General features: G+C 45.3%; 1 protein-coding gene across 6 annotated transcripts in view; it reads left to right on the forward strand.

Moving 5' to 3' along the window:
- The window catches only part of EVL (Enah/Vasp-like), a 147,373-nt gene that overhangs the window by 14,344 nt on the left and 118,148 nt on the right, over nucleotides 1–14,881 (forward strand). The window contains exon 1 of one of the 6 annotated variants that reach the window (XM_054635429.2): nucleotides 12,055–12,374. The exons of 1 other annotated variant lie outside the window; for it this stretch is intronic. Coding sequence is in view for 4 of the 5 variants with exons in the window: in XM_054635431.2 (XP_054491406.1) it covers nucleotides 12,819–12,841 (23 nt within the window). In the remaining variant the exon portion in view is untranslated. Of the gene's footprint in view, nucleotides 1–12,054; nucleotides 12,375–12,625; nucleotides 12,842–14,881 lie in introns of those variants that run through there. 4 more of the 6 variants (XM_054635431.2, XM_054635427.2, XM_054635432.2 and 1 more) reach the window with 4 other exon arrangements.

Genomic DNA, 14,881 nt, shown 5'->3' on the forward strand with positions numbered 1-14,881 from the left:
AACTCACATGTTTTTATCATAATTACTTCTCTATACCCTTTTTATTTCTCACTACTCATTTGTTGAGTGTTGCCTTCTGTTTATGTAAGTGTGGGATTGTTTAGGAATAATCTGATCTGACATCACACTTGTGATCCTTACACTCCTTGGGAACATTTCCTTTATGTCCCTAACACCCTGTGAGCTGTGGTGGGATAAAAGAGCCTGCATGATAAAGATAAATAATAAACTGAAGGGAGAGTGTCAGAGACAGAAGCATTTTAGACTTGGAGTTGTTTGGGGAGAAAGAGAGAGGAGAGAGATTATCTCAGCAGCATTTTGAAAGGGTTTCAGAGGAGGTAGTTGAAAGAAAAAGGGGAATTAGAGAAGAAAGGTGTGATTATAACCTGAAAATCACTGTGGCTGTTTCTGAATCCCTTGTCTAAATGTTATAGAGGTGGAATATAAAATTATTTCAGAGACTTAAGCTGTACAATTTAGTGAATTCTGAGGGGAGAAGGGCCCTCAGGCCACACTGATGTTGGAGACCTGGGGCACGATGGTGGGCAGTGCCATGTGGATCTGCCACAACATGGATACCAGAAAGGACACCCTCAAGCATCAACAATACTCAAAAATCATTTTAGTTTTGGGGGAAGTTGAGAAGTTGGGGGAAGAGGGTGAGATCAGCACAGTCTGGCTGTGGGACTGGTACCTATCCTGCAGATTTTGCTTCCTACAAAATACCCTACAAAATGCCCAGGACATTGAATCCTCTTCTCCAGCATCTTTGTCTGGCTTCCCTTGACCTGTTGCTGCCATTCCTGTGTTGTAGTGACCCAGCCCACATTTCAGCTCCCCTCTGCTCTGCCCAGTGCCTTTCTGTTCCTGAGGAGCTGGGGAGGCAGGAGCAGGCTGGGCTCTGTTCCCAGCCCTGCTCTGCAGTGACAGAGGTAATGTTTGGAGAAGGGCAGGGGGACAGGGCAGAGTACCTGGGCCAGAAGCAACTCTCGGGTCCAGCACAGGGCTGATGTCACTTAATATTGTGCATCTGATACCAGCCTGAGGTAGCACAAGGGGCAGTGCCCATGGCAGTGGATGGGAAAGGAAGATTTGTGAAACTTGAGAGAGCTTGAGCTATTTGCAGCCAACGTGGGGAATGCATCTGGGAATGTGAGGCTGGAAGGAGCACGTGTCAGGCTGATGTGCAATGCTCTGAGAGAGAAATGTGAGTTAAAAATATTGAGGAATAGGGATTCTTGTCTGTGGCTGGAAATTTAGAAGGAATTTCAGGAGAAAGGGGAATCATTTTTGGATAGTATTTGATGGTTTGTGATCATTCCTCATTTTATGAGTCTTGTGAATTGATTTCCAGAGCCTTGCTATTTCTGTCCTCCCTTTCAAGGTCGTTGGGATGCACTGGTTACTCTGGAGCTCCATTCATTAGAAATTAGCTAAGCTGGGATTTGACTAGGATGTTTATCTGGGATGACCTGAACCATTTGCTTCAGGAAGTCATTCATACTTGAAAAGACAAATGTATTTCATGTTAAAGGACAGGTCATGCTCACCTCTCTTTTCCTCCAAAGATGAGGGAAGTAGGATTTGACTCTTGAACAAATACTCAATACCTGAAGATAGGAGCCAGTTGTCAGAACTGGATTGGTGCCCAGTTCCATCATTGCAGATGACCTGGAGTATCCAAGTGCTGGATGTGGGGCTGCTGGCCATGACCAGAGCCCAGCTGGATGCCAGACACTGTACACATGCTGGGACCCCTGGGTTCCAGCCCCAAGCACTGCTAGGCAGTTTGGCAGTGGGAATAGGCAATGTTTCAGCTGTGAGCACTGCTGGGAGGGAAAAGCTTTTGTTTGCTGCAATTTGCTGTGGGGTTTGGTGTACAAATATGAGTCAATGGAACTAGAGCCAGACCACTGTGGTTGCAAAACCCACTCCTGATTTCCCCTTCTCTCCTTGCCTGGTCTTGGATACCTCCTTTGTGCAGTTTTGGGATGGACAAAAGTGTATCCCATTGCTTTTGCCAAGGTTGTGACCTGATTGTGCGACGCACTGGATGTGTTCTGTGTGCCTTGCCTCTTAGTCTAGCCTAAGGGATGAGAAGGGCCCCCTGAGCACAGGCAGGGAGGCAATTGCTGTTGTACTAAGCTGGACTCATGGTAGTGCAAGGCAGTTTGTGCTACTGCTCCTTACTTGGCTGTAAAAATGCTGCTGGCTCCACCACAGGTAGTTAATCATGGTTGTGTAGGCTAAGTGGGCAGCTTTTTTAAAGACAGAGTGAGAAAAGGGGATCATTCAGTTGAGAAATGATAAGCCATGCAATTATAGCTGGGCAAGCAGTGTCTGTGTGTCTGTGTGTCTGTGTGTCTGTGACCTCCTGCTCTGCTCCTCCTCCCAAGCTCTCCTGCTTTCTCTGGCTGGCTCTTGGGCAGGAGAGGTGGCTGACCAGGGCTTAGGGCATTGGGACAGGTTATAAAACACAAAAAAAACCTCCCTCTAACATGGGGTCTCTGTTAGTGTTTTGCTTTTGTGAATTTTAGTGCTTGTCCTTTTGTTAGGAAACTGAATCTCATCCCTGCTACCACTGGGAACTGGAGAGCTGATGATGTTCAGATGATGTGGGGTCCTAAATACTGCCTGGGTTCACAGGTTGTATAAAGGCTTTTGCTGTGATGCAGTTTTTGTGATTTTCATTCATTTGACTCTAAAGGATAATATGCAGCTTATGTTAAAAGGGTGTTTTTGTGTTCATTTTGGCACATCCTGTAATTAAAGTGTCAGACCTAATGCTGTTTCATTGAAAAAGCCAGTGGACCCCCTTCAATGAGTCCAGCAGAAGGAGAAAAAAACAGGACCTGTGATATTTCTCAGCTTCTTAAACAAAAACAAACCAAAAACCCACAAATTTTCAATCTTCAGTCTTTTTTTATGTGAAGAACAAATGAGGGATAGAAACACAATATTCATAACAATACTTTGCAACATAAGCTTCCTGCTTTGGTTTTGATTTTCCATAGAATATCATAAAACATTTCTCCTTGCTAGGTCTGGCTCAGAAACATTGGGTGCTGGTGATGCTCTGCCAAGAGATTGGAGAAGTTGGCACATTTCCATTGACCCTCTGCAGCGTGGCCAGGCCACATGCAGTTCAGAGAAAGCTGCCCCTGAGGTTCTCCTGGGTTGTAGGATATACTTGTGGCCACCCTTAACTTTCCTCCAGCCTTAAAGGAAGAAGGCAGTGTGAAGTCTCAGCACTGTGGCCTCTCTGTGTCAGTGGTTCTGGCTGAAGATGAGGTACAATCCCCCTGCCCTGGCTGTGCTTTCCTTAGGGAGCAGGCGTGGTCAGAAAGCAAATTCCACAGGAGCTGTCACAAAAGGGGAGAGGTTATGGGAATGACCTGGTGCTGCCTGTGGAACATCTGCTGTAGCAGCCAGACACATTCAGGAGCAAACTGTTCTGTGCCCAGGGGATGGGAAGGTCCTGCTCACAGAGCCAAAGAGCTGTGGAGGCTGGCAAGGACAGCTGGAGATCATCGAGTCCAACCCTTGCTCATGACCTTGTCCTAAGGAGTTCTGAACATCTCCCAGCCTTTCCAGGCAACCTGTGCCAATGTTTGAGCACTCATGGTAGAGAAGTTTGTTCTCATTTCTGAAGTGGATTTCCTGTATTTCAAAATTTGCACCTATTGCCTCTTGTCCTGTCACCTCTGAGAAGAGTCTGACTGTCTTCTTTACTCCCCCATTCTGTATTTTTACAGAGTGGTGAATGTGTCTATAATGAAGTGATGTCAGAAGCCTGACTGGAGGCAAGATTTGTTCATGCAGAGTAGGCCAGACCCTGGCCAGGGTGACAGTGGTGTCACCTTCCCCTGGCCAGAAGCACAGCTCCAGTGGCACCAAGTCTCTCGTGCCAGCAAGGCCATTTGGGAGAGGGTGTGAAAGTGCTGATGAGTGCTAGGATGTAATGAAGCCTTGGAGGAATCAGAACTTTGTGTGTTCCCATGGGAGTGAGGAAATGTTGTTCTGAAATTGCCACAGCTTAGGTCTGGTGCTGCTGTCAGAAGCTGTTTCTGAACAAAGAATTCCACAGTGTGTGTGAATAATTCCTGCACATGTTTATTCTAATGTGTTTGCATCAGATGCAAGGGAAGAAAAATCTGTGATTTTTTTTCCCCAGTTTTTTTTTGTAGGAAGAATGGGGAGAACACATGCTAATGTGATAGCAATGCAGCTCAGTTTTGGCAGATTCTCTGTCAACAGCACCTTATACTGAATAACCCCCACATGTAGCAACTTTCCAGCACCTAAAGGGGAGCTGGAGAGGGACTTCTTATAAGGGCTTGTAATGATAGGCCAAGGTGGAATGGCTTCAAATTGAAACAGGGGATGCTTAAATTAGGTATAGGAAGAAATTCTTCACTGCCAGCATGGTGAGGCACTGGCACAGGCTGCCCAGAAAAGCTGTGGCTGCCCCATCCCTGGAAGTGTTCAAGGCCAGGCTGGATGGGGCTTGGAACAACCTGGTCTAGTGGAAGATGTTCCCACCCATTGCACAGCTGGAACGAGATGATATTGAAGGTCCCTTCCAACCCCAACCATTCTATAATTCTTTGTTCCAGGTGAAATTCTGGGCCTTGATCCGGTCTGAGCTTTCACATGATGTGTATGTAAAATCCCCATAAGCCAACAGCTGCTAAGGCTGGGTGCTGTGATCTTGTGCTGCAGAGAGCTTGCTCTACAGATAGTTTAGAAATCAGGACTTTTATCAGCTGCAGTGAGGTTACTTTGGCCAAGGAGCAGAGCTGTAAAACAACCTTCATTTTTCTCTTGCCTATATGCTACCATCTAACTAGAGAGTGGAGAGGTGTAAGTGTTACAACCATCCCAGAAGCCAAGGGCAACCCAGGTTTTGTTAATAGATCCCTTGGGGCAGAATGGGGAAACAGCACTGAATGCTCAGTGTCTGTAAATATACACATGTAGAGTTCATTGTGGAACAATTTGGTTGCACAGGAAAACAGATAAGTACCCTTTTGGTTGTTGTTATCTACAGCAACATGACAATATGAAAGCATTAAAGTATCACTTAAGGAAATATATAAGAAAGAGAAAGAAGGGGTAAGAGTAGAAAGATCTCACCACCCATGGCCCTCATGGTGAGGCTTGGTTGGGTTTTTTTTTTTGATGTTTGTTGGTCAAAGTGATGGTTGCAGACTGATCCCATGAGGAGGTGGTAGTGGTGGCAATCCTAAAGAGGCAGTGGAGAAAAATGCCCAGACCACACAATCTACTGGGTTTATATTCAGTCAGGTTCAGGTGGGAACACCCAGGTGCCTCCCTTGGGGCAGGGACTTTAAGCTGGGTGATGTTGGGGATCAGGGGATGCTGCAGGAGTCTTTGACACCTTTGAACATGTCACAGCTGCTGTATCAGTGTTCTATCAGTGCAGCTGAGGCCATTGTGGCTCATTATGGCCCTTCAGCAGAGATGAGAACCTTCAGCCATGTGTGACTGTCCTGGTACTGCCTGGCAGGGGAGTTATCACAGCTGAGCTCACTGGAGTGAGGATGAGGTGACAGGACCTGCCTGCTGGGGTTTGCCTCTGTCCTGAGCTCTCTCAACACCAGCTGGAGCCCCGAGGGCTGGGCTCACCCCCACTCTGCACTGCAGCAGCCTCCCCCAGTGTCTGACCCGCAGCATTCCGGCCCTGCTTCCCCTTGTGGATACACTCCTCTCCCCAGACCTGGGACCATTAAACAATACTATCCCCATTATCTTATCTCATGTCCAAATTCCAGCTGATAGGCATGTCTGGGGAGGTGTGGGCTTCAGGGATGGTTGCAGGTGGACACCTGCTTCTCTGCAGTTTGTTACTAAGAATACTCTTCTAATGTTTACCAGAGAAGATGTCTAGCAGACACTGGTATTTTCCATGCAGAATAACTTCTGTCTTGCCAGTTTACCTGATAATGAGTCAAAAATTCAGGCAATGATGTGCCCAGTTGTCAGGGGGAGGTTGCTTGGTTTATGGTGGCTGTTACTTCTGACTGCAAGCACGCCACTGGACAGGGGAAACACAAGATCTAGGCCAGTGGCTTACTTGGAGATGACAAGAAGCCAGGGTGTTTGTGGTAGTATGTGGATTGTATCCATGTCTGAAGCACACAGGTGTGTGTTTGGTGAGATATGAGGTGTACACCCCCCAGAAGTGCCCAAATGTTTTATTGGGAAGTGCCCTTTAGTGGGTGACTGAGCATGGTTTATTCAGACTCTATTTCCAGTTCCACTGACATTTCACTTGATAGTGGTGATAATGCTGGTCAAGTTGTAACCTCTAACTTCCCTTTTCCCCCCCAGTTAATCCCTCACAATTTAGAAAAAGTCAAATTACTAATTTCAGCTAGCTTTAAGGAAGTTTACAATGTATATTTCTTCTGATTTTCCCTGATGGTGTCTTGTGTGTTCTGCTCTGTGTTTGTACAGATACTAATCAGCAAAGATGTAGCTGCTGTAAGATACTGTGCCTGTCAGGTGAATATTGAGGCAGTGTAATTTATTATTACAAAGCAGATTTCTGTCTGCAACATGTTTCAAATTTATCTGTGCTGAGTTGAAGAAAAAAAAAAGGTTGGTAGTTTTTTATCTAGGAAAAATAATACATTATTACCTTGCACTTCAAATTTGTGTAGCCTTGTCCCTTTCCATGGAAGGGATTTTATTTTTTTTTTTTAATCAATAGGGTCATAGAATGGTTTGGGTGGGAAGAGACCTTACAGACCATTTAGTTCCCATCCCCCTGCCATGGGCAGGGACACCTAACACCAGACCAGGTTGCTCAGAGCTTCACCCAGCCTGGCCTTGGACACCTCCAGGAATGGGGTATCCACAGCTTCAACCTCTGGCAGTGCCTTGCCACCCTCACAGGAAAGAATTTCCTCCTAGTACCTATTCTTCACTGGCCTTTTAGATTGGAGCAGCTGTCCCTTGCTCTGTCACTACATTTTGTATTATTTTAAATAATTTCTCATAAACAGGAAGCAATACCCAAATCCTGATCATGACATTTGCAGCCTATACAGACTGAATCTTAGTTTTTAGATGTTTGGTGGCCTGACCATATTTCTTCTTTTTCTCATTTAAATTTATCTCATATATCCTTGTCTGTTGTTTATGTAAACTGCTTTTCCATGTTCAGCTTTCTATGGTGGTCAGCACCACACAGTCCTACACTTGACTGGGTATTTCAGGCACTGTTGCAGTGATCAATAACTTAATAATCCGGATGGAGCTTTTAGTTTTCACCCTGACTGGCTGAGTTCTGTTGGATTGCTAGCTGTGACTTGGTGCTGTCCCCAAGGGCTGATAGAAAATCAGTAAGAGCCCCATTCTCTCTGGTTCACTCCAGTGCACCTTCCCTAAAGCACTAGAACAAGGCAGATGAGGCTGTTGTGCAAAAACATCCCCTTTCAGCCCTGTGTGCTGGTCTGCACCTGGTACAGGGTGTCTGTTCCTGAAAATGGTATGTGATCCTCCCAGAATGATAAGAGTAAAGCTGTGGGGAAGGCATCAGCCGTCCTGTGGTCAGGAATCTCAAGCCCTGAGATTTGCAAAGCATGAAGAATGTTTGGGCCAAAGCTGAGAGGGAAAAAATGGATTATTTCTGTGCAAATATTCGTGGGTTGTGATAATTCCAAGATATATAAATGAGGTAGGATTTTTTTTTTGGTGAGGGTTGACATCAGGAAATCAAACTTTCATGGTCAACCTGAAAACCTGAGAGTGAAAGGAAAAGCCTGAAATATGTTGGATTATCCTTGTGCATCAAAATTCACATTGTATGTTAAGGCAACACATAATAGAAATACCATTAATAAAAGGAGGGAAAAAAATGTTCATTTTTACCCCACCCATCCTCCCCTTTAACAGCTGAAGCTTTAAGTCAATACTCCAATACTGAATGCATCCTTGTTCTGTAAACTTAAGGGCACTGCAGTTATTTTTACAATCTCCCCAGTACCTGAACAAACAAAGGTAGCCACTCCTTTTCTATTTCAATAAACATTTTAAATCTTATTTTCTTAAGCCCACAAAAGACATTTGAACTCAGAGACAATCCTGTCAAAAGGAGACTTTTCAGCATATTCTGGGATTCTGCCTGTGATTGCCACATTCTCCACTGTGCAGAAATTTTGGAGATGCAGTGAATGAACACTCATGAGATATGCTCTCGTTGGCTCATTTCCCTTCTTTTTGTTTTCTTCCTCATGAATTGAAGTGAATGCTGAATTTTTCAGCACAGTTGCAGGGATTTTTTTAGAGTGGTCTGAATATCACTTCAGCATAATGATAATGCAGGCTTAATGACAGAAGTCCACTGTGTTACTGCCTTTCTTCCTTTCCTTTCTTGAGCAAGGGAATAAGGGAATAACTTCATTAAAATGCCTCAGTCTGTTTGTGATCAGATAATGTCACCAAGCATCTGGCAAAGGCTTTGGTGGAATTTCAGGTCAGGAGGATAAATGCTGATACACTGATATACTAAATAACAATAATGCAAGATGTTACACTTGAGGAAATGGGCTCTTAGCATCAGCCTGAAGCCTTTGTATGGCAGTGAAATTCTAGATAGAGCCAGAAATTTCACCAGTATCCTCTGCTTTGTTCTGGTTTGTCATATGTCCAGGCTTTTTGTGCATCCTGCTTTTTTGACAAGCTTTCATCAAGGATAACCACTTCTATTACAGTCTCACTTGTTTGTTAGAGCCCAGCATTAAAACTGCAAAGTGTTTCCCAAAGAGCTGCTGCTTGTCTTCAGTGGGAGGGACACTCAGTGTCACACCTTTTTTGGCCTCTGACCAGAAGGTGGGGTCTGGGTCCCACAGTTCCCATTACATAAATTGTCCCACCCAATCTTTAGTAAATTTTGTCTCTTTAAATTATGTCTCTTTCATGTGACATAATTTCAATTTTTGTTAAATGAGGGACATTTGTCATCAAATGTCTGGACTGGCTACACTGCCAGGAAGGGAATAAACAACTTCTTGTGAAAATTTTCATTGCTGATTGTGGTTTCTGACATAATTTCTGTCTGCTTCTCAAGACCTCCAGTCTGGCTCAGGGCACAGGAAGTTACAGTCTTTGCTAAAACTTTATAAGGAGGTATTATAGGCTTGCATTTATTGATGAATTTGGCCATTGCATGTGTTCATGTGACTTTCTGAAGCTCCTGTGGGTTCTGTTTGGTAAAACTTCATGCTGAGCCACATTCATGTCTACAGTAGGACATGATGGTCTCAGATCTCACTATTGAATATGGGAATCCTAGGAATTAATTAACCAGAATTGAGACTATTGGTTGTCTCACATGATAGAAGAAGTCCTGCTGTTTCTGTGTGTAGTGCTTTCAGCTGTTGTGAAAGTGCTGGCCAAGAAAAAAAAAAGTTAAAATGTTATCCTAATGAAACCTTTCAACAGCTGACCTTTGCTGTATATGAAAACTTTGTGGAGGATGTTTGCTTTTCTAGTCCTTCACAGTGAACTCATTGATGACAGAAGCCTTGGCTTGAACAGTTAACTATTTATTTGCATTGTGGCTGTTGAGAAACTGCAGAAATTGGAAGACCAGACAGTGATTTTGTCAACTTTGTTTCAAGAAGAATGCTTAGGGGAAAGCAGTATGTTTGCTCTTAATTCTATAGAATGGTTTTATTTTAGATAAACAGCATGAAAAAGAAACACCAGCCCTCTTCCACTTGATTCAAGTTAGAGGAAGATTGTGGTGAGCAAGAAAAGAGAAGTTGAGAATTCCATCCTTCCCCCATGAGGGACCCTGGCCAGCTCTGAGGGTATAAAACCATTTCCTGCAAGGTCAGGAGCAGAACAGTTGCTTGCAGGGGTCCCCCTGCTGCTCCAGCTGCTGGGGTGCTGTGTGCAGTGAGCACACTTGTGCTGAAGCTCAGCCTAAGTATGGCAGGAGGCTTCTTTGGATGGTTGTGTTCTCCTTGCTGCCAGATTTAATCTTTTATTAGGCTATAGCCAGAATCACCTACCTTGCAGTCCTTCTCTTGCTGGATGCCTGTGGAAGAATTAATTTCTGTCAGATGGTGTGACTGCATGTGTTTTAGTGTTCCTACAGCGTGCCTTTATTGTCACTTAACACTATCACATTTGTTTAAAGGAAATAAAATGAAACCCAAGGTCACTACTACATTAAAAACACCATGTCTCAAATAAATGTGGATTTTTTTTTTTTTGTTCTGGGTTTTCCCAGTGCTGGGGGTTTTTTTTGCCATGAGTGCCTTTTCCTTTCATTCCAGCCCTTTTTGCCAGTATTTCTCAGAGCCATGAGATCAGATGCCACAGTTATCGTGGCCGGTCCCCAGTCACTGTGTCTAGGAGATATGGCAGTCTGTACCCTTTGGATGCTTTTCCAGCCTCCAAATCCCACAGCTCAGTGGGACAGCCATTGCCCTAGAGCCTCAGGAGCTGTAGTTGGGTTTGGATAGTTCAGACTCCAGCCAAAATCCTCCACGTGTTTCCTTGTGCTAGAAACCAGCCCTAGCAGTGAAAGAGGCAAGGAGGGGAGCAGCCCCAGAAGTGGCTTTGAATTTGCTGTCTCCCTGTGACTTTCCCAGACAGCCCATTCTCCCACTGCCCCAGTCTCTCTCCTTCCCAGGGGTTGATTTCCCAGGATTTGAATCTTCCTCATTTCCAGCAGTCCTCACCTTTCACCTGCTCTCTAGCCAGCAGTGCCTGTCCCCCTCTGGCCAGTGCTGGCACCCATGGGTGTCCCCACGCTGTGATGGCTCATGATGAGGCAGAGGCAGGGTGCCCAGCCTGAGGGGTTAACCCCCCCTGCCCTCCCCATCCCATTGCAGGGTGCACAGCCTCGGGGTTAAACCCCCCTGCCCTCCCCATCCCATTGCAGGGTGCACAGCCTCAGGGTTTAACCCCTCCCTGCCCTCCCCATCCCATTGCAGGGTGCACAGCCTGGGGGTTTAACCCCTCCCTGCCCTCCCCATCCCATTGCAGGGTGCACAGCCTCGGGATTTAACCCCTCCCTGCCCTCCCCATCCCATTGCAGGGTGCACAGCCTCAGGGTTAAACCCTCCCTGCTCTCCCCATCCCATTGCAGGGTGCACAGCCTCAGGGTTTAACCCCACCCTGCCCTCCCCATCCCATTGCAGGGTGCCCAGCCTCAGGGTTTAACCCTTCCCTGCTCTCCCCATCCCATTGCAAGGTGCACAGCCTCAGGGTTTAACCCTTCCCTGCTCTCCCCATCCCATTGCAAGGTGCACAGCCTCGGGGTTTAACCCCTCCCTGCCCTCCCCATCCCATTGCAGGGTGCACAGCCTCAGGGTTAACCCCACCCTGCCCTCCCCATCCCATTGCAGGGTGCACAGCCTCAGGGTTTAACCCCTCCCTGCCCTCCCCATCCCATTGCAGGGTGCACAGCCTCGGGGTTAAACCCTCCCTGCCCTCCCCATCCCGCGGCTGAGTTTGGCTGCCTGGGCAAAGTCTCTGTAGTCTCATGGCTAACACCCAACCAACCCCTAAGCAAACTGGTGATGGGAGTGTGATTCCTGCGTGTCCAAAATTTCCACGGGATTGCTACGGGCATGGCGAGCCCTGGCTCCTGCTCACTGGGGTGTGTTCCCCATCACTGTGAGCGGTGTTTTCTCAGCCTCGGCGAGGATCGCTGCCGTGTTATTCCCATCAGCAGCAGCAGCAGCAGCAGCAGCGCCGTCCCTCGCCGAGCCCATCCCGGAGCGTGGCCGTGCGCTCCCCGCAGCCGCAGCCCCGGGGGCTCCCCCGGAGGAGGCGAGGCTGCAGCGCCGAGCCCGCCGTGCCCCGCGGCCCCCGGTTCCCCCGGCACAGGGCGGTGTGGCCGTGCCGCCGGGGGTGTCCCCGTGTGTCGCCCCTGGGGTGCGCAGCGGATGCTCTGCCCCCTGCGCTGGCTGCGCTGTTGCCATGGAGATTGCGTGCGCTGTTGCTAGGCAGCTGAAGCATCCTCGCCTGCACACTGCAATGCCACGAAATGCTCAACTTTCCTCATTCCTATCTCCCTTCTGTGATCTCGCAGACATGACTCCTTTGGCTCTTAGCCCACCTCATTCAGTGGCACTGCTGCGATTTCTTGGTGTTAACCCTGTAAACCCTAAAAAGCCCGCATGGCCCTGCAAATGGGGTTTATGGCAATGAGTTCAGGGCTGAAGGAGTTAAAGTGGTTGGGGATAGACTACAGAGGAAATGATTTCTAGCAGATAAACTACTTTAAATGTTCTGGCATTCATGGAAGGGGAGGTTTGTGGATGCAGTCTTTTGTTCCATCACTGATGGTTTAGATGAATAAAAACAGACTAAAATATCACTACAAGGTAAGAAAACCAGCTTGAATGGGCCTAATTAATCTCTTTGGTTACAATATATATTTAGTTTTTTATATCCTCTGCTTGCGCTTGCTGATTTCGATGTAGCATGTGAATGATAATTTAGCTGTGAAGCCTGTCGTGTACCATATTTGACTTATTTGGCTCGAATAATGAAGATATCAGCCTGTATTCTTGGAGTATACTGCATTAATCAGACTTGCAGGAATGATCACATGGTACTCTATCGCCTTTTCCTGTTAGCTGCTGCTTGTCAGCAGCTGGCTGAGCTGTAGGCTGCAGGCCAGTATCTGCATACCCTTTCTCCTCAGAATATTCCAAATATACTGTCTCGTCATTATGCATTTTGCTGCAGTTTGACAAACTAAATGGTCCTCTGCACGTTAAGAAGATTATTTTTAAATTTCAGAGCATTTGTGTAGTTGCTAGGCCATGTATGCATTTGAAGAATTCAGGTAGGCTCTCTGTTTTATACATCAGTGTGCTTGGTTTTTGTTCTCACAAGGTTTTTGCTGTGTAATGTCAGTCAGCTCTACAGTTAGTTCTTCAATGTGCAGATATTTATTGTGTTTTATAATCTCTGCCCTGTGCATGGGGAGAAGTGCTTGGAGGGTTCGTTGCAGGTAACGGGAGTTTAACTGCATGATGAAGTGCAAAGCTGGGTAATTGATTATATCTTGCACAAATTTCATGGCCATGCAGCCAGAGACTGCGAGTGCAGGGCAGTTATAAATATAAACCAGAAACTGTTCTCTTTAAAAGGGTCTTTGCTATTTTTAGTTCTGGAGAATCTGACAGATGCTCCTTCAAGATAAAATACTGATGGTGATAGAGAAGAGAAAATTGATGCTTGGATTGTACATAGGATGATTTTTTATGCTGCTGCAGAGTATACATGTCTTTTTCATAACCTTGTAGCTGCAGAATTCCTTATGAATTATATTTAAAATAAGGATATTGTTTCGTTTGTAGGGGTTGGTTTGTAGTTTGCAAACATTTGAACAACTGTGATTGTTAGAATATAAAATTAGCACTTTTTATTTGATATTGGTTCTGCTCAGTATTGCCTCTGCCCCCTCTTCTCCTCCATCCCCACCCCCAGTATAACTCCATCCTTATGCAAGTATTGAGGTCTATTAAAACCCCAACAGATATTTGAAGACATGAAACAGAATTTCTACCCTCACTAACAGACAATCATTTTCCTATGCAGTTTGGGACTTGAAAAAATTCTGGTCAGTAGTTGTGGGGTAGGGAGTGTCTCACTTTTTGTAAAAAAATTTTTTGCTTAACGTGTTCAGTTGTTGTAACTTGTGTTATACAATTGTCCAGATAAAATGGTGACAATGTTGAAACAGCACAAACTGCACTAGGCATCACTTTGTGATACATTTGTCTGCATATCGTTATTATAATGTATCTTTAAAATATCTTTCTTTTTGAGTAAAAAAATGGATTGTTTGACTAAGTATGTAACTAGAGGAGATGATGGATTCTCTTTCTATACACAATGAGCATTCTTTATCAAATACCTTAAAATGAAACTTTCTACCCTCTGATTAGATATTTTTAACATTATTTCTGCCTTTTGTTAGGCAAATATATTGGCAATTTCCATTATTTTGTGACTTGCTGCTCAGTTCTGTGTGTGAGTGGTAGCAAAAGCAGTTACAGGACACCCCCACTCCCCAAAATGTTCTGATTCCAGATGCAAGGGCTGAGTAGATCCAGGCTGACTGTGTGTATTCCTCCTGTTGTGAAATGCAGCATGAATGCTGTCTGAGGGGAAAGATTTTACTGGAAGACTAGATAATGCTGTGTAACTGCTGTTGTCAGGGCTGTCAGGAGATGCTTGGAATCTTGACACTGCTGATTGTTGGCAGTAAATTAGGGTGCAAATGGGCCCCAAACTTACTGTGCCACTTACTGTACCCACAGAGTTGTTTGTATTTCTGCCAGTTTGTTGAGTCCTATTCTTAATTGAGTGAAATTCTCAATAAATCTACAATGAAGAAATTAAAAAAAAAAAAGGATATTTTTAAAATTCTGCTTTTAAAGCCTTAGCTGTCTTTCAGTGGCTTTCCTAGACATCTTGGGCCAGAGAGACACCTAGTTTTATGGCAGGAATGGCCAAATGCTGATTACACACCCATTAGGCTTATTAAATTATGTGTCATCCTCTCTTAGACTTGATTTGAAAATAGTATTAACATTTGATGTGCAGACTGCTAGACATTTTCTTTTAAATTTTGCACTGGTAGGGCTGGTGTTTCTGTATAGCAACATTTAAATGGCATTTATTTTATTAGGAATTTCCGTGGTGTTTTGTTGAGGTTGCATCTGCATGTTGATGGGTTTTTTTAATGGTATGACTATTCTTGTGCCTGTGGCTATTTTAGATTTTGATGGCATCAAAATAAATCTTGCAAGATAGAGATTGAAAAGAGGTTTAGTTGAGCAATGGGGTGGAAGCCTCCCTGCCATGGGCTCCTGGA

Source organism: Agelaius phoeniceus, chromosome 6, assembly GCF_051311805.1.
Source record: "Agelaius phoeniceus isolate bAgePho1 chromosome 6, bAgePho1.hap1, whole genome shotgun sequence".
Classification (NCBI taxonomy): domain Eukaryota; kingdom Metazoa; phylum Chordata; class Aves; order Passeriformes; family Icteridae; genus Agelaius; species Agelaius phoeniceus.